This window comes from Myxine glutinosa, chromosome 12 (assembly GCF_964187855.1).
Source record: "Myxine glutinosa chromosome 12, kmMyxGlut1.1, whole genome shotgun sequence".
Lineage (NCBI taxonomy): Eukaryota > Metazoa > Chordata > Myxini > Myxiniformes > Myxinidae > Myxine > Myxine glutinosa.
This window is the reverse complement of record NC_136272.1, coordinates 53,254,606-53,272,689: the sequence shown is the minus strand read 5'-3', so window position 1 is coordinate 53,272,689 and position 18,084 is coordinate 53,254,606. Positions and strand designations below refer to the sequence as shown.

The 18,084-nt window shown below is 45.6% G+C and overlaps 1 protein-coding gene across 6 annotated transcripts in view; it reads left to right on the top strand.

Moving 5' to 3' along the window:
- LOC137418586 (uncharacterized) overlaps nucleotides 1–18,084 on the top strand; it is a 156,580-nt gene that overhangs the window by 64,990 nt on the left and 73,506 nt on the right. For all 6 annotated transcript variants that reach the window (XR_013621101.1, XR_013621104.1, XR_013621102.1 and 3 more), the window contains 3 exons: nucleotides 7,958–8,063; nucleotides 14,019–14,088; nucleotides 15,515–15,579. Coding sequence is in view for 2 of the 6 variants with exons in the window: in XM_078766819.1 (XP_078622945.1) it covers nucleotides 7,958–8,063; nucleotides 14,019–14,088; nucleotides 15,515–15,579 (241 nt within the window). In the remaining 4 variants the exon portion in view is untranslated. The remainder of the gene's footprint in view (nucleotides 1–7,957; nucleotides 8,064–14,018; nucleotides 14,089–15,514; nucleotides 15,580–18,084) is intronic.

The following is an 18,084-nucleotide window of genomic DNA, read 5'->3' as shown; positions in this document are numbered from 1 at the left end:
GTGCGAAGCAGCGAGGGTAGCAGACGCACAAAATAGCGTCGTTGCGCCCGACGTTGCGGGGGCGCAAAATGGCGCCTCGCTGGTCACCGCGCCCGCGACCGTGGCAGCGCCCCTGGTGGATTCGAACCTTTTCCTCCTGCAAATGAGGGCCCTTATGGAACAAATGGGTGAGCAATTGGGAGACCAAATTAGAGGTTTGAAAAGCAGTATGGGACAAATGGGGAACCGGATGGAGGCTCAGAATGAGCAATTGGGGGTAATGGGGAACCGGATGGATGCTCAGGGTGAGCGATTGGAGGGCAAAATAGGGGTAATGAGGGACGAAGCGAGGGGTACCGGAGAGGGGTTAGACAATAATTTTAAGGAGTTAGACAAGAAATTTGGGAAGTTAGACAATAATTTTGAGGGGTTAGACAACGGGATAAAAGAGGTGAGAAATGGGTTAATAGGGTTAGAAAACAGTATGGAAGGCAAATTGAGGGACATGAGGGACCAAGCGGAAAGGGAAGTTAAACAAATGGAGCAGCAGATAGAGGGGGTCAGAATGGGGGTAGAAACTAAACTGGATGCTCACAGGGAGGAAATGGAGCAGATGAGGGTGGCATCTGGGCAGGAGATGCAAGTGATGGGAGAGGAGATCAGAAGAGGAGTGAGTGAGGAGGTCGGAGGAGTGCGCGAGGAGGTGAGGCACTGTAAGGAGCACATGGAGAAGGAGGTGAGAAAGGGGACTGTAAAGTTACAAGGGGGCATAGAGGACCTGACGCAGGAGGTGGAACAGCTGACGGAGGGACAAAAAGGACTAACGGAGCAGGTTCAAAGGAACACTGCGGTATTAGGAGGTTTAAAAGCGACACAAAACGACATAAAAAACGACTTAATAGCGACAAAGAGGGAATGTCAGATGGTACGTGAGGGACTGACAGCGAGGTTGGACGAGGTGGTAGAGGTAATGGAGACGAAGGACCGGCAGGTGAGGACGCACCTGGAAACGGTCAAGGTAGCCTTAGAGGACGAGCTTGAGGAGACGTACCGGGGAATAAAAGAGGTGAAGCAGAAATTAGAAGAAGTGGAAGAAGGGGTGAGCGAAATTAAGAAGCGACGGAGAGAGGATAAGAAGGAGATAAAAGAGGAGATAAAAGAATTGGTCCAAAGTCTGTGTTTGGATCGTGATGATGTGCTCATTAACCGGATGAGGGATTCGCAGGTGATGGAGGAGAAGCGAAAAGGAAGAGGACCCGGTGTAAGTGGTGACCAATATGGTCGTGCGTATGATGCGCCAGGGGATTTAAGAAGCTTGGGGGTCGAGATAGACCCGGGTGTTCGTGAGAGGCCGTTGGTGAAGTGTGCGACAGGTCTGGTGTGCGAAAAAGGAGGTGTGCGAGAAAGTCCGACTCTGGGGTGTGTGAGGAAAAAGTGCGTGCCAAGGAGTGAGTGTGCTGGCGAGAATGAGTCGGTCGTAGCGCGTGTGCGAGGGAGCACATGGAAGCGCGGTGTGGTGAGTGTTACAGAGGGTGTAACGGGAGAGTGTGCGCGAGAAAGGTGTGTGACGGACAGGTGCATGAGGAAAGAGTGCGCTGTCAAGAGTAAGGGTGAGTGCGCTGTCAAGAATGGAGGTGAGAGTAGTGAGAGTGACAAGGAGAGTGAGTTGGTTGTGACAGGTGAGCGAGGATGTACACCTGGGATGGAAGGATGCACATCTGGAATGGTAGAGCGTGAGTGGGAATGCACGCTGGAATTGGTAGTGAGGCACGTGGTTGGGTGTGCGAATGAGAGCACACCTGTGATTGTCACAGAGGAGGGGGCGCGAAGAGGTGTGTTGGTGAGGTGTGCGACCAACGAATGTGTGCCAAAGTGTTCGGTGGTCAGGTGTGTGACCAAGGCTGTGAGTGGAATGGGTGTACCGAGGTGTGTAAGGAAAGGTACGAGGAGCATGGAAACGGCTGGATGTGTGAGCAAGGAACGGGCCGCGGGGTGTAAGCGTCCAGGTGAAGCATCGACGTTAGACGGGGTAGAGTTTAGGTCGACTTTTAGCCGAATCGGGCCCTCGGTGCGTGCTGGGCCTCGCTTTGAACGGCCGCGTCCGTGCTCCACTAGGCGGAGCGGGCAGCCCGATAGAAAGGGTCGTCATGGCGACCACTTTTTGTTGAGGCATTCCGGCAGGTCGAGATCGGGACATTGGATGGCTCCACGCCGAGATGGTGCGTGGGATCTCGGCCCGGGTAAGCCCCCGTCCCTGCCCCGAATGCCGGACGCATCCAGCCGCTGGCGCAGAACAACCCGCATTCATGGCTTGGCTTTACGAAGCCGGGCTTTGGACAGGAATTGGCGCATCGAGAGGCATTAGTGAGTAGACTGGGTGATGAGGTTAGTGTTTTGGACCCAAAATTAGAGAAAAACAAAATTTGATGATTGGCAAGGGATTGGCAGTAGTGATTGGCAGATGATGGGTAGTGATTGGCAAATTTTTAATTTGTTGAAATTTGATGTGCGAAATTGGTAGTGAGCGATGGGCCCGGTGGGTAAGGCTGGCATCCCTGCCACCCTTCCCATAGGTGGGGGCAAATGCGCAATAGCTTATGGGGTTGATGGCAGTGAAAACTAGCCCGGGTGGGTTAGGTTATATTGTAGGGATCTAGCGAAGATGACATTAGGTGACGTTAAGTTTAGTTAGTGACTGATACCTGTAGTGGGGACGCAGGTAGATTAGTGTGGATGATAATGACGTGGGAGCGCAATAGTTTAAAGGGACGACTGGGAAGCGCAAGTTTCAGAGGGGAGTAGTTAGGTGAGATGATGCTGTGTGAGAATTGAACAGGTGTGATTGCACAGGTGTGCAACTGGACAGGTGTGTGGAGCAGTGTGTGAGTAGTGAGTGTTGTGGATCAGCGCGAATGCGCTTGGGGAGAGAAGGGTGCAGGTGGCACCAGGTGTGAGAGCACAGGTGTGCAAGTAAAGGTGTGTGGAGAGAGTTGGAGTAATTGGTACGGAGTGGTGTGCATGGTGCGAAGGTGTGGATGGGGGAAGAGTGGACCCCTTTCACGAGTACCCGGGGCGGGTAGTGTAAGTGTTAGGTAGAGGGTATAGGTAAATTGTGGTTGGATATTGGCATCTGTGGTGCGGGTGACAGAATGGTATTTGGATGGGTGCATTAGTGTTGTGGAAATGGCTGGGCGTGTAGCCTGTTAGTGTGTGTAGTTGGTTGGGCACTCCACCACTGTGAGGATGTCGGCCAGGTGAGGCCGCAGGTGGGCTCTGGGAGCCGATAGTTGTGAGTGGGTGCCTGAGGATCCCGGGTGTGGATCGGGCAGCCCAGTGCCAGAGAGGGCACCGAGTGGGGAGAGCGCCAGAGGGCCTTCCCCAGGTAGTTAGGTTAGGGTAAGGAGCAGGTAAGCTCGGAGGCAACTGCAGTGGTGGAGGTGTGCAGGTGGGTAGACCCACTGGGAGAGGTACACGCCACAGCCCAGAAATTGTGCGAGGGCACCGGGAGATGAATCGGGGGAGTGAGACCCCAAATTGAAAAGCACCACAGTTTGGCCAATGGGAATTGGTTTTTAGAACCCATAGTGTAAGAGGGCCAATGGTTTGGCCGGAGAAAGACCCCGGGTAGTGTAAAGTTGTTAAAGTCATTTAGGAAATAGTTAGGATTGATGAACCTGTCGCACCATACGCAGCCACTTACCTGTGGTGATGATGATGACTCCACACCTGTGTTTTCTTTGTTCTGTGTGCAGGAAATGAGAATTGCTGTGTGGATTGGTGAGACGCATCACGACGTGGATGAGACATTGGGGTGATTCCATCTCTCCCTCCCTAGGAGGGACTGATGATGAATTGGTAATGGCAAATTTTGATGAGTTGAAAATGGCAAATTTGATTGGTTAAGAGGGAGAGAAGACGAATTTGGTATATGGGAGGAACGGGGAAGACAGTAGGGACGTTTGTTGATTTGTAAAGTAGATGTTTATGGGTAGTGTTGTGTTTTGTGGATACAGTAAGGGGTAAGGGAGGGGCCATGTAGGTTACCTGGTGGGGGGGGGGGGGCGTACGGTAGGAACGTACCTGTCTCACCTGGTTCCCATGTGCCCCCAGTGTGCATTACCTTACATTGCGTGCACTTTTGCGCCCTTACCACCTTACTCACTTGTCTGCTTCTTTTGTCTCCCACCTCTGAGGATCTGGCTTTGGGGTAGAGAGAGAGGAGAGAGAGGTGCTGGCTACGCAGTTGTGGGCCTGCACTTTCGCTGCTTGCTGCCTGGATCGATACACCATATGGACCGCAATGTTGGTGGCCACCCACAATGGACCGCAGTTCTTTTGCGGCCAAGCACCACCCGTGGATGGACCTATGGGTCAACGTGGCACCTATGCCATACAAGGTGAACCACTTATAGTTGGCCCCCTGACGGCCACAATACAGAAATGGACGCGGTTGGCGCCTTTCTTTATTTTTTTGAAAGAGGCAAGAACACCAAGTGCACCACACGAAGGCAAGACCAGCGGCAGAACATCGGCCGGCTGCGACACCACCGGTGATTTATAAACACTTTATTGGTGCACCGGATGGTGCTGACTGTGTTATGGGGTGGTGCTTTTGATGCTTGGAAGGGGTGCTCTGCACATTATTAAAGGCCATAAGGCCACAGAGCACTCGTGGGTTGGTGTATCGATGCTGGCATGCGTGCTCTCTCTATGCATAACATCTGCATGTGTTCCTCCAAAAACAGGTCCTGGATCGTAGTGTAAATATCAGCGTAGTCTTGTGTAAATAATGCTCCCTACCGGCTGTATGTTTAGTTTGCGAATTCTTTCCGGATTCGGTTATCCTGTGGGTGTGTTTCTGTGAGGAGAAGGGTGCAACGTCGCAGGGGGACATATTTACTCATTTGTGAATATCTGTAAAACTGTCGCACTCAGGGTAGAGTTAATAGTAGAGGGAACTACATCTGAGTGCCACACTAAAATAGGTAAAAATTTATCGGGTCGGGACGCCCCGAGGGTAGAGAAGGGTGCAATGTTGCGGATATGGGACTTGGCCTCAATATCCGCTTGTAAATACTCCCCTATTTCCCCAATACTCCCCAACTATCCCCAATCCCCCATTCCCTAGTCCCATTGCCTGTAAATAACACTCTGTAGAACCGACCTTCCCCTTTTTCCCCCATTAAATGTCGTGCCCAGGTTCACCGCATCTCACGTAGACAACTATGGGACATCTTGCTAGTTATTCTTAGTCTATGTCAGTTAAGGACTCGTTTCCATTAATTCTGACTCTTCGTTGCACCAGAATGTGATCGTATGGCACCAGTAGTGAGTTTAGGACCTCCCCTTACCTCCTCCCATCTTCCCCATGAAACAACAACAACAACTACAACAACTACAACAACAACAACAACAACAACTACAACAACAACAACAACAACTACAACAACAACTACAACTACAACAACAGAGGAGATGGGGGCGGCGCGGCGCGGGGGAGTGTGCGTCCTCACACCGGCTCGGTTAGCCGCCATGACCATGCGCTCCGACGGGGTTACCACGAAGGGGCTCCCTGTCAGCCCCTCGTCAAGGGCAGAGCCGGTAACCCCCCCGCACGCACCCAATGAGAAGCAACGGGCCGATTCCATCTGGGGCGGAGCTAACGAGCCGAGGGCGTGTCACTCCCCGCCGGATATACGCAGCCACTTACCGGACGTGACGTGAGATGCGCCCCCGACTGAAGAAGACAAGTCACGACCTTCGAGCGCTGAGTGAGGCCTCCCGCATCTCTGGACCGGAGCGGGTCGATTCTGTCCTTGAGCCAAGAGTGCACCTTGAGCCATCGACTACCCGCTTTCCTTGCCATCAATCCCCGTGTGAGTCAGTTTTGTCCCGTTTATCTGTCGTCTGTCGGGGCTAATATAAGAGTGTGTCTAAGTGCCTGTCTTTCTATGCTGTCCCTCTCATTCCTGTAATCTGACCTTCCGCAATATTATAACCTCCTCCGGAGGTCTTGAGAACTGAACCCTTGGTGTCGTGTCATTTTAATCCCAGCCGTTGTGTCCTTTTCCATCATTGATTTAGCATAGCGCGACTTAGTCAACGTTCGAGTATAATCGGGTAAACGTGCAGGCGCGGTCATACCAAACCGCTCGGTAGACCAACATCCACAACCGCGTCTGTAACAATATTATGAAAAGATCTGGATATTGGGCCATCTCAGATTCAGAGATTTGATTTTTGCAAGATTTCGATTCGATTGGGATCGAAGAGAACACCTTCTTCGTCTTCTGTACAGTGAAGTTGCCAGCCCTGAATTCTCTGGCTACATCTGGGTGCTTCATTGGGAGTGCAACCGTGTCCCTCAGGTGAACAGGGACACACCTGGCATAGTGTGTGTGGTCTAAGGCATGGAACCATGGGACCAGTTCCGTCAGGGCATCAAGGTACGTCGTGAATGAAGCCTGCCGCAGAGAACGCACGTAGACCAGTACCAACATCTCTAGTTCCAGCACAGTTGCCCAGTACTGAAAGTTGGGAATGTCTTCTCCTCTCTGGTGACACCAGTCTTCGAACTCAGGCAGGTCTTCTGCATCATCAGCATATGTCATACAGTGGCGTTCATACGCACGGTGTTGCAGGATGTGCAGTGCCGCTGCAGTGATTTGATGAGCTCTTCTTGTGCGGGTGACGTGGGCAGCTCGTAGGAAGGAGTCGGCCGTCCCTGGCGTTGCAATCTCAGCTTGCAAAATCTGCAAATCTTGCAAAAATCAAATCTCTGAATCTGAGATGGCCCAATATCCAGATCTTTTCATAATATGATAGTCTACTAGTGTGCCAAATTTGGTGCTTGTATCACAAAATGCACAATTCTTTTGAATATTTGGGCTAAGCCGCCCCACTAAAACGATATCTATAGGTGTGCAAAGTGTCAAGTTAATCCATCCTTCGATGCCTGAGCCTTAGGCGAACAAACTTTTCAAGTCCTTGCATTATAGTATGATTTTCCTTGGTGGCCATATTGGATTTTGGACGTCATCTCGAAAATAAGTGACATATGAAATGTACCTTTCCCTGAATCAGTTTCACTGACCTCAAAAACCCCTGATTTGATACCTCATTTGTCTATCTGTGACTTCTACAGCCAGAGATATATGATATTTCAGTTTTGCTGGTGGCATTTTGAATTTTGGCCAACATCTTGGAAAATCTGAAACGGTCAGGATGGCTCCTCGGCTAAAATCAATTGATAGGTCCAAACGAAGCTCCATACCAAATTTGGGACTTTTGTCCGGCTTGTAACATTACGCCTAAAAATTGTTGCTAAGCCACCTGACTATCACATGCAGTGTTATTTGTAAAAGTTTGGTCCATAAGCACGAAAATAAAAATGGTAGTTTTGTAAAGTCGTTCCCCCAGAAATTATTGCTAAGCTGCCTAACTAGATCAATCACATGGGGGTTAAATGCATGTTCCAAGTGAACTCCAATCGGTGGAGGCGTCGTGGTGCACCGGGCTAAGGCGGGCCACGATGACGTATCAACGATGCGTACTCGAGAGCTGTAAACGGCAAAGGTTCGAATCCTCGACCCTGGGCCCCCGCAGGTGTTGCGCCGCGGAAAATGAGCCTCACGCTAAAGACGTCCGGGCCCCGGGCACCCGGGCCTCCACCCTTTTGAATCCAAACCAATTAATCAATAATTAATCACTGAAAAGCGAATTTATGCATTTGAAATCGTCCACCGTTCCTTGTCGTGACGTCACATTCAACGGCCATAAAATGAAATGTTGTTGTTTTTTTGAAGGATATTTAAATAATCTCGTTGACCCTTAAGGACTTATATATATATATATATATATATATATATATATATATATATATATAAAACCCTTCGGTTTATAATTATATATAAAATCGTTGGACCATCCACAGGGTAAAGGAAAGAATAAAAGAAAAAAATATCACTTCCCGTTCCAGATCCAGGAAGTTGACCCCAAGAGGAAGAAGAAGAACCACCCTTCGGCTAGTCACTCGTCACTCGTCACGTCAGTCGTCAGTCGTAGTCCTCGGGCACACTGAAACTGTAAGTGTCATGTGCGGCTGTCATACGGGTTGAAGGCACGAACAGTGCACCAAAATCGAGCGTCATTATATATCATAAATTAATAATGCACTATATCCTGCCTCCAAAGGTGCGGGCGACAGTCCCTGACCGAGCTTTGTTGGTTTATTGGTTTATTCCCAAAGATGGATGTTCCATTCACCGTCAGGAGCATTCCCAAAGATGGATGTTCAATTCATGGTGAGGAGCATTCCCAAAGATGGATGTTCCATTCACGGTGAGGAGCATTCCCAAAATTAGTCACGTGAAAAAGTAAGTACCCGTGTACAAGTAAGTACACGTGAAAAAGCTCCGTCTCCCTGTGCCGCCCCGTCTCCCTGTCCCGCTCCGTCTCCCTGTCCCGCTCCGGCTCCCTGTCCCGCTCCGTCTCCCTGTCCCGCTCAGTCTCCCTGTCCCGCTCAGTCTCCCTGTCCCGCTCAGTCTCTCTGTCCCGCTCAGTCTCCCTGTCCCGCTCAGTCTCCCTGTCCCGCTCAGTCTCCCTGTCCCGCTCAGTCTCCCTGTCCCGCTCAGTCTCCCTGTCTGCGGGCGACAGCTCAGTCTCTCTGTATGGAGTGGGAGGGAGAGAGCAGTGGGATTGGTAGAATATGGAGTGGGAGGGAGAGAGCAGTGGGATTGGTAGAATATGGAGTGGGAGGGAGAGAGCAGTGGGATTGGTCGAGTGAAGTATGGAGTGGAAGGGAGAGAGCAGTGGGATTGGTAGAATATGGAGTGGGAGGGAGAGAGCAGTGGGATTGGTCGAATATGGAGCGGGAGGGAGAGAGCAGTGGGATTGGTCGAATATGGAGCGGGAGGGAGAGAGCAGTGGGATTGGTCGAGTGTGGAGTGGAATGGAGAGAGCAGTGGGATTGGTCGAATATGGAGTGGGAGGGAGAGAGCAGTGGGATTGGTCGAGTGACGTATGGAGTGGAAGGGAGAGAGCAGTGGGATTGATCGAATATGGAGTGGGAGGGAGAGAGCAGTGGGATTGGTCGAGTAAAGTATGGAGTGGAAGGGAGAGAGCAGTGGGATTGGTAGAATATGGAGTGGGAGGGAGAGAGCAGTGGGATTGGTCGAGTGAAGTATGGAGTGGAAGGGAGAGAGCAGTGGGATTGGTCGAATATGGAGTGGGAGGGAGAGAGCAGTGGGATTGGTCGAGTGAAATATGGAGTGGAAGGGAGAGAGCAGTGGGATTGGTAGAATATGGAGTGGGAGGGAGAGAGCAGTTGGATTGGTAGAATATGGAGTGGGAGGGAGAGAGCAGTGGGATTGGTCGAGTGAAGTATGGAGTGGGAGGGAGAGAGCAGTGGGATTGGTAGAATATGGAGTGGGAGGGAGAGAGCAGTGGGATTGGTAGAATATGGAGTGGGAGGGAGAGAGCAGTGGGATTGGTAGAATATGGAGTGGGAGGGAGAGAGCAGTGGGATTGGTAGAATATGGAGTGGGAGGGAGAGAGCAGTGGGATTGGTAGAATATGGAGTGGGAGGGAGAGAGCAGTGGGATTGGTAGAATATGGAGTGGGAGGGAGAGAGCAGTGGGATTGGTCGAGTGAAGTATGGAGTGGAAGGGAGAGAGCAGTGGGATTGGTAGAATATGGAGTGGGAGGGAGAGAGCAGTTGGATTGGTAGAATATGGAGTGGTCTTTTGGTATAATCCTGGGTTAAATGTGCATCCACCTTTTGGTATAATCCTGGGGTAAATGTGCATCCACCTTTTGGTATAATCCTGGGGTAAATGTGCATCCATCTTTTGGTATAATCCTGGGTTAAATGTGCATCCATCTTTTGGTATAATCCTGGGTTAAATGTGTATCCACATTTTGGTATAATCCTGGGTTAAATGTGCACCACCTTTTGGTATAATCCTGGGGTAAATGTGCATCCATCTTTTGGTATAATCCTGGGTTAAATGTGTATCCACATTTTGGTATAATCCTGGGATAAATGTGCATCCACCTATTGGTATAATCCTGGGGTAAATGTGCATCCACCTTTTGGTATAATCCTGGGGTAAATGTGCATCCACCTTTTGGTATAATCCTGGTTTAAATGCGCATCCTCCTTTTGGTATAATCCTGGGTTAAATGTGCATCCACCTTTTGGTATAATCCTGGGTTAAATGTGCATCCACCTTTTGGTATAATCCTGGGGTAAATGTGCATCCATCTTTTGGTATAATCCTGGGTTAAATGTGCATCCACATTTTGGTCCAAACCTGGGTTAAATGTGCATCCACATTTTGGTATAATCCTGGGTTAAATGTGCATCCACCTTTTGGTATAATCCTGGGGTAAATGTGCATCCACCTTTTGGTATAATCCTGGTTTAAATGCGCATCCTCCTTTTGGTATAATCCTGGGTTAAATGCGCATCCTCCTTTTGGTGGAAACCTGGGTTAAATGTGCATCCACCTTATGGTATAATCCTGGGTTAAATGTGCATCCTCCTTTTGGTATAATCCTGGGTTAAATGCGCATCCTCCTTTTGGTGGAAACCTTGGTTAAATGTGCATCCACCTTATTGTATCATCCTGGGTTAAATGTGCATCCATCTTTTGGTATAATCCTGGGATAAATGTTCATCCACCTTTTGGTATAATCCTGGGTTAAATGTGCATCTACCTTTTGGTAAAATCCTGGGTTAAATGTGCATCCACCTTTTGGTATAATCCTGGGTTAAATGTGCATCCACCTTTTGGTATAATCCTGGGTTAAATGTGCATCCACCTTTTGGTATAATCCTGGGTTAAATGTGCATCCACCTTTTGGTATAATCCTGGGGTAAATGTGCATCCATCTTTTGGTATAATCCTGGGTTAAATGTGCATCCACATTTTGGTCCAAACCTGGGTTAAATGTGCATCCACATTTTGGTATAATCCTGGGTTAAATGTGCATCCACCTATTGGTATAATCCTGGGGTAAATGTGCATCCACCTTTTGGTATAATCCTGGGGGTAAATGTGCATCCACATTTTGGTATAATCCTGGGTTAAATGTGCATCCACCTTTTGGTATAATCCTGGGTTAAATGTGCATCCACCTTTTGGTATAATCCTGGGTTAAACGTGCATCCACCTTTTGGTATAATCCTGGGTTAAATGTGCATCCACCTTTTGGTATAATCCTGGGTTAAATGTGCATCCACCTTTTGGTATAATCCTGGGTTAAATGTGCATCCACCTTTTGGTATAATCCTGGGTTAAATGTGCATCCATCTTTTGGTATAATCCTGGGTTAAATGTGCATCCACCTTTTGGTATAATCCTGGGGTAAATGTGCATCCACTTTTTGGTATAATCCTGGGTTAAACGTGCATCCACCTTTTGGTATAATCCTGGGTTAAATGCGCATCCTCCTTTTTGTGGAAACCTGGGTTAAATGTGCATCCACGTTTTGGTATAATCCTGGGTTAAATGTGCATCCACCTTTTGGTATAATCCTGGGTTAAATGTGCATCCACCTTATGGTATAATCCTGGGTTAAATGCGCATCCTCCTTTTGGTGGAAACCTGGGTTAAATGTGCATCCACCTTTTGGTATAATCCTGGGTTAAATGTTCATCCACCTTTTGGTATAATCCTGGGTTAAACGTGCATCCACCTTTTGGTATAATCCTGGGTTAAACGTGCATCCACCTTTTGGTATAATCCTGGGTTAAATGTGCATCCACCTTTTGGTATAATCCTGGGTTAAATGTGCATCCACCTTTTGGTATAATCCTGGGTTAAATGTGCATCCACCTTTTGGTGTAATCCTGGGTTAAATGTGCATCCACCTTTTGGTATAATCCTGGGTTAAATGCGCATCCTCCTTTTGTTGGAAACCTTGGTTAAATGTGCATCCACCTTTTGGTATAATCCTGGGTTAAATGTTCATCCACCTTTTGGTATAATCCTGGGTTAAACGTGCATCCACCTTTTGGTATAATCCTGGGTTAAACGTGCATCCACCTTTTGGTATAATCCTGGGTTAAATGTGCATCCACCTTTTGGTATAATCCTGGGTTAAATGTGCATCCACCTTTTGGTATAATCCTGGGTTAAATGTGCATCCACCTTTTGGTGTAATCCTGGGTTAAATGTGCATCCACCTTTTGGTATAATCCTGGGTTAAATGTGCATCCACCTTTTGGTGTAATCCTGGGTTAAATGTGCATCCACCTTTTGGTATAATCCTGCGGTAAATGTGCTTCCACCTTTTGGTGGAAACCTGGGTTAAATGTGCATCCATCTTTTGGTATAAGCCTGGGTTAAACGTGCATCCACCTTTTGGTGGAAACCTGGGTTAGACGTGCATCCACATTTTTGTCCAAATCTGGGTTAAATGTGCATCCACCTTTTGGTATAATCCTGGGGGTAAATGTGCATCCACTTTTTGGTATAATCCTGGGTTAAACGTGCATCCACCTTTTGGTATAATCCTGGGTTAAATGCGCATCCTCCTTTTTGTGGAAACCTGGGTTAAATGTGCATCCACGTTTTGGTATAATCCTGGGTTAAATGTGCATCCACCTTTTGGTATAATCCTGGGTTAAATGTGCATCCACCTTATGGTATAATCCTGGGTTAAATGCGCATCCTCCTTTTGGTGGAAACCTGGGTTAAATGTGCATCCACCTTTTGGTATAATCCTGGGTTAAATGTGCATCCACCTTTTGGTATAATCCTGGGTTAAATGTTCATCCACCTTTTGGTATAATCCTGGGTTAAACGTGCATCCACCTTTTGGTATAATCCTGGGTTAAACGTGCATCCACCTTTTGGTATAATCCTGGGTTAAATGTGCATCCACCTTTTGGTATAATCCTGGGTTAAATGTGCATCCACCTTTTGGTATAATCCTGGGTTAAATGTGCATCCACCTTTTGGTGTAATCCTGGGTTAAATGTGCATCCACCTTTTGGTATAATCCTGCGGTAAATGTGCTTCCACCTTTTGGTGGAAACCTGGGTTAAATGTGCATCCATCTTTTGGTATAAGCCTGGGTTAAACGTGCATCCACCTTTTGGTGGAAACCTGGGTTAGACGTGCATCCACATTTTTGTCCAAATCTGGGTTAAATGTGCATCCACCTTTTGGTATAATCCTGGGTTAAATTTGCATCCACCTTTTGGTATAAACCTGGGTTTAAACGTGCATCCACCTTATGGTGGAAACCTGGGTTAAATGTGCATCCACCTTTTGGTATAAACCTGGGTTTAAACGTGCATCCACCTTATGGTGGAAACCTGGGTTAGACGTGCAACTACCTTTTGGTGGAAACCTGGGTTAGACGTGCATCTACCTTTTGGTGGAAACCTGGGTTAAACATGCATCCACCTTTTGGTATAATCCTGGTTTAAATGTGCATCCACCTTTTGGTATAATCCTGGATTAAACGTGCATCCACCTTTTGGTATAATACTGGTTTAAATGTGCATCCACCTGTTGGTATAATCCTGGGTGAAACGTGCATCCACCTTTTGGTATAATCCTGGGTTAAACGTGCATCCACCTTTTGGTATAAACCTGGGTTAAACGTACATCTACCTTTTGGTGGAAACCTGGGTTAGACGTGCATCCACTTTTTGGTCCAAACTACCCAATGGGAAAAGGCAGGACTGGCAAGCAGGCCACCCAACAGGTCTATGGCAATAATTGCAGATGGAGACACCAAACTTTCACAGGGCTTTGTAGAAAACCAGTTGGTATTTCCACTTGTAAAACAAACTTCCTGTCCTTTGATCCCACCTTGGTCATGCCCTGCCAGCTCATCAATATCTGACTCCTTCCCATTTATGGGTCCACTTAAGGCAGATCCCACACTCCGTAGCCCTATTTATATGGACTACATAATGTAGAAGAAAGAATACTTCAAAACAAATCATTACATTGGAATCGTATAGCACTTTGTCTGCTTAAGAAACCACATTCATTTGTGTTCTTGCATCATGTTTGCAGAAATATCGACAATACTTGGCAGGAATCCTGGCTCCTCCATATGGAGCGATGGAGATGATACCGAACAGGAGTAAGGAGACCCTTTTTAATCTTTCACGTTCAATTCCTACAGCTCTACATGATAATTTGTTGTAATATATTTCGGAACTTATAAAAGACGTTTGTCGTGATGCTTCTCTTCTATGAGCTAATGATTATGTACACTCTAGAATTTTTTTTCTTCAAGTATTCCCACAACACAACAACAACAACATGCATTTTAAGGCCATGTTCCCTGCTAGAGCGGAAGTATTCCCACAAGGCGATGTAATATACACAACATGTCGTCGCACACCACTCCTGTCCTAACACTTCCTTTTTTGAGTTTTTAGCTGCGACGAGCATCTCTATGAGAGGACCGCGTTGTTGTTCTTGTTGTTGGGGTGCCTTTTTGAAAAGCGCATGCGCATACACTCGGACTTCCCCTACCGACCAAGCCCGTTTCAAATTATCCCTCTGCCACCCAGAATTAACATTAATAAATAACATTAATGAATTAAGATTAACATTAACAGAAATAACATTCACGTCCATACATTATATGTAATCAGTTGATGAAGCATGATGCGTCGCAAAACAAAGGACAAGACCAGAACTGAAAGACAAAAAGACGCTGGTGCATGCGTATAATTTAATGACTGGTCGAATTTGGTAGCGCATATTGCAACGGATATCCTCATGATTCTACACGTCGCAGCTGGTGATCACACTGTGGTCATTTTTCTCTTGTTTTTTAAAAGTATTTCCGCAAGGTGATGTAATGCACACACAGTGTCACTGCACACCACACCACTCATGCACTAACACTTTCTTTTTTGAGATTTTTTTTTTTGGTATTCCCGCAAGGTGATGTAATATATACACCATGTTGTCGCACACCATTCATGCACTAACACTTCGTTTTTGAGTTTTTTTTTTAGTATTCTCTCAAGGTGATGTAATATATACACCATGTCGTCGCACACCACTCATGCACTAAAACATCCTTTTTTGAGTTTGTTTTTTTCATATTCCTGCAAAGTGATGTAATATACACACCATGTCGTCACACACCACTCATGCACTAACACCTCCTTTTTTTCATAGCAACATAGCACAAGCAATATGTTATCAAGTGATTTCTCCATTCAAATTCCCTTGTTTGTGATTATCTCATGGCAACGTCCTTTGTAAAAACAAACTTAAATCCGTTTCTTTCACAATTTGCTAGCTACATTTTAATTTGCATTCATTATTATTACATTAAGGAGTCCCTCTTTCTTGACCTTCTGACAATAAGAATCATCCTTTGTGCCAGTGACTGTTGTACACACCTGTCTTGTTGAACCATTCAGGGAGCTGCTGGTCTTCAAACAAAACTTTGAGCTCGTTGTAACGTTTGCTCGAGCTCAAAAAAGGAAAAAGGCTGATTGAATGTTCCAATATTAATTGATCGTTCATGTTTAATTCCTTTGTAGGACTTGTTGATAAAGACCAAATGAAAAGCAACGATCTACATGCATTACCCACACACTCTGGCAAGGTATGTTAGGTGTAAAGGCTGATTTATGCTTCTGCAAACATGCACGGGTGTCGCCCGCAGACGTCCGCATGGGTGTTTGCCAACTTACTTGCATGTAACGTTAACGCGTGCAGTACGGGGCAGTGTCACATTTACTAAAACTAAAGAATGTACAGAAAATGGAGAAGCACCCAGAAATGGAAACCCGTTTCCACCTCCAGTAAAAGTGTAAACATTCTGTTTGAATGTTTTGGTTCTTTGTTTTAGTTCCGGATTTGGGTCTGGGCCCAACCCTCAATGCTACCAGATATACTTCCCTGCTCAACCAATCAGCGTTTGTTTGACGCACATGACCACAGCTACGTGCGACGCATTGTTGAGATTTTGGAGGGGTGCGCATCGACCCCTCGGCGAGCCTATGCGGGCTACGGTTACCCATAAACCCCTTCTCTGCATAGCTATGCAGAGACGCTTACGTGCATCTTCGTAGAAGCATAACTCCGGCTTATGTGATCATTGTCTCAATAAACCAACAAAAAAAAGATAATTCATTCAGAAATACGGATTGATTAATTCCTTCGGAATTAAAGATCGATTAATTTTCTCAGAAATACAGATTGATCAATTCGCTCAGAAATAGAGAGAGATTCATTACCCCAGAATTAGAGATAGATTAATTACCCCAGAATTAGAGATAGATTAATTACCCCAGAATTAGAGATAGATTCATTACCCCAGAATTAGAGATAGATTAAATCCCACATAATTGGAGAAAGATTAATTACTGTACCCCAGAATTGGAGATAGATTAAATCCCCCATAATTAGAGATGGATTAATTCCCCCACAATTAGAGATAGATTAAATCCCCCAGAATTAGAGATAGATTAAATCCCCCAGAATTAGAGATAGATTAAATCCCCCAGAATTAGAGATAGATTAAATCCCCCAGAATTAGAGAAAGATTAAATCCCACATAATTAGAGAAAGATTAATTACCCCAGAATTAGAGATAGATTAAATCCCCCAGAATTAGAGATAGATTAAATCCCCCAGAATTAGAGATAGATTTAATCTCCCAGAATTAGAGATAGATTAAATCCCCCAGAATTAGAAATTGATTCATTCCCCTGTAATTAGAGATAGATTAAATCCCCCAGAATTAGAGATCGATTAAATCCCCCAGAATTAGAGATAGATTAAATCTCCCAGAATTAGAGATAGATTAAATCCCCCAGAATTAGAGAAAGATTAAATCCCACATAATTAGAGAAAGATGAATTACCCCAGAATTAGAGATAGATGAAATCCCCCAGAATTAGAGATAGATTAAATCCCCCAGAATTAGAGAGATTAAATCCCACATAATTAGAGAAAGATGAATTACCCCAGAATTAGAGATAGATTAATTACCCCAGAATTAGAGATAGATTAAATCCCACATAATTGGAGAAAGATGAATTTCCCCAGAATTAGAGATAGATTAAATCTCCCAGAATTAGAGATAGATTAAATCCCACATAATTAGAGAAAGATTAAATCTCCCAGAATTAGAGATAGATTAAATCCCTCATAATTAGAGAAAGATGAATTACCCCAGAATTAGAGAAAGATTAATTACCCCAGAATTAGAGATAGATTAAATCTCCCAGAATTAGAGATAGATTAAATCCCCCAGAATTAAATCCCCCAGATTAAATCCCCCAGAATTAGAGATAGATTAAGTGCCCCAGAATAAATCCCCCAGAATTAATTCCCCCACAATTAGAGATAGATTAAATCCCCCAGAATTAAAGAAAGATTAAATACCCCAGAATTAGAGAAAGACTAAATCCCCCAGAATTAGAGAAAGATTCAATCCCCCCAGAATTAGAGAAAGATTAAATTCCCCAGAAGGAGAGATAGATTAAATCACCCAGAATTAGAGAAAGATTAAATCCCCCAGAATTAGAGATAGATTAAATCCCCCAGAATTAAATCCCCCAGATTAAATCCCCCAGAATTAGACATAGATTAAATCTCCCAGAATTAGAGTTAGATTAAATCCCCCAGAATTAGAGAAAGATTAAATCCCACATAATTAGAGAAAGATTAATTACCCCAGAATTAGAGATAGATTAAATCTCCCAGAATTAGAGATATATTAAATCCCCCAGAATTAAATCCCCCAGATTAAATCCCCCAGAATTAGAGATAGATTAAATCCCCCAGAATTAAATCCCCCAGAATTAAAGAAAGATTAAATCCCCCAGAATTAGAGAAAGACTAAAGCCCCCAGAATTAGAGAAAGATTCAATCCCCCCAGAATTAGAGAAAGATTAAATTCCCCAGAAGTAGAGATAGATTAAATCCCCTAGAATTACAGATAGATGAATTCCCCCACAATTAGAGATAGATTAAATCCCCCAGAATTAGAGATAGATTCATTCCCCCGCAACTAGAGATAGATTAAATCCCCCAGAATTACAGATAGATTAAATCCCCCAGAATTAGAGACAGATTAAATCTCCCAGAATTAGAGATAGAT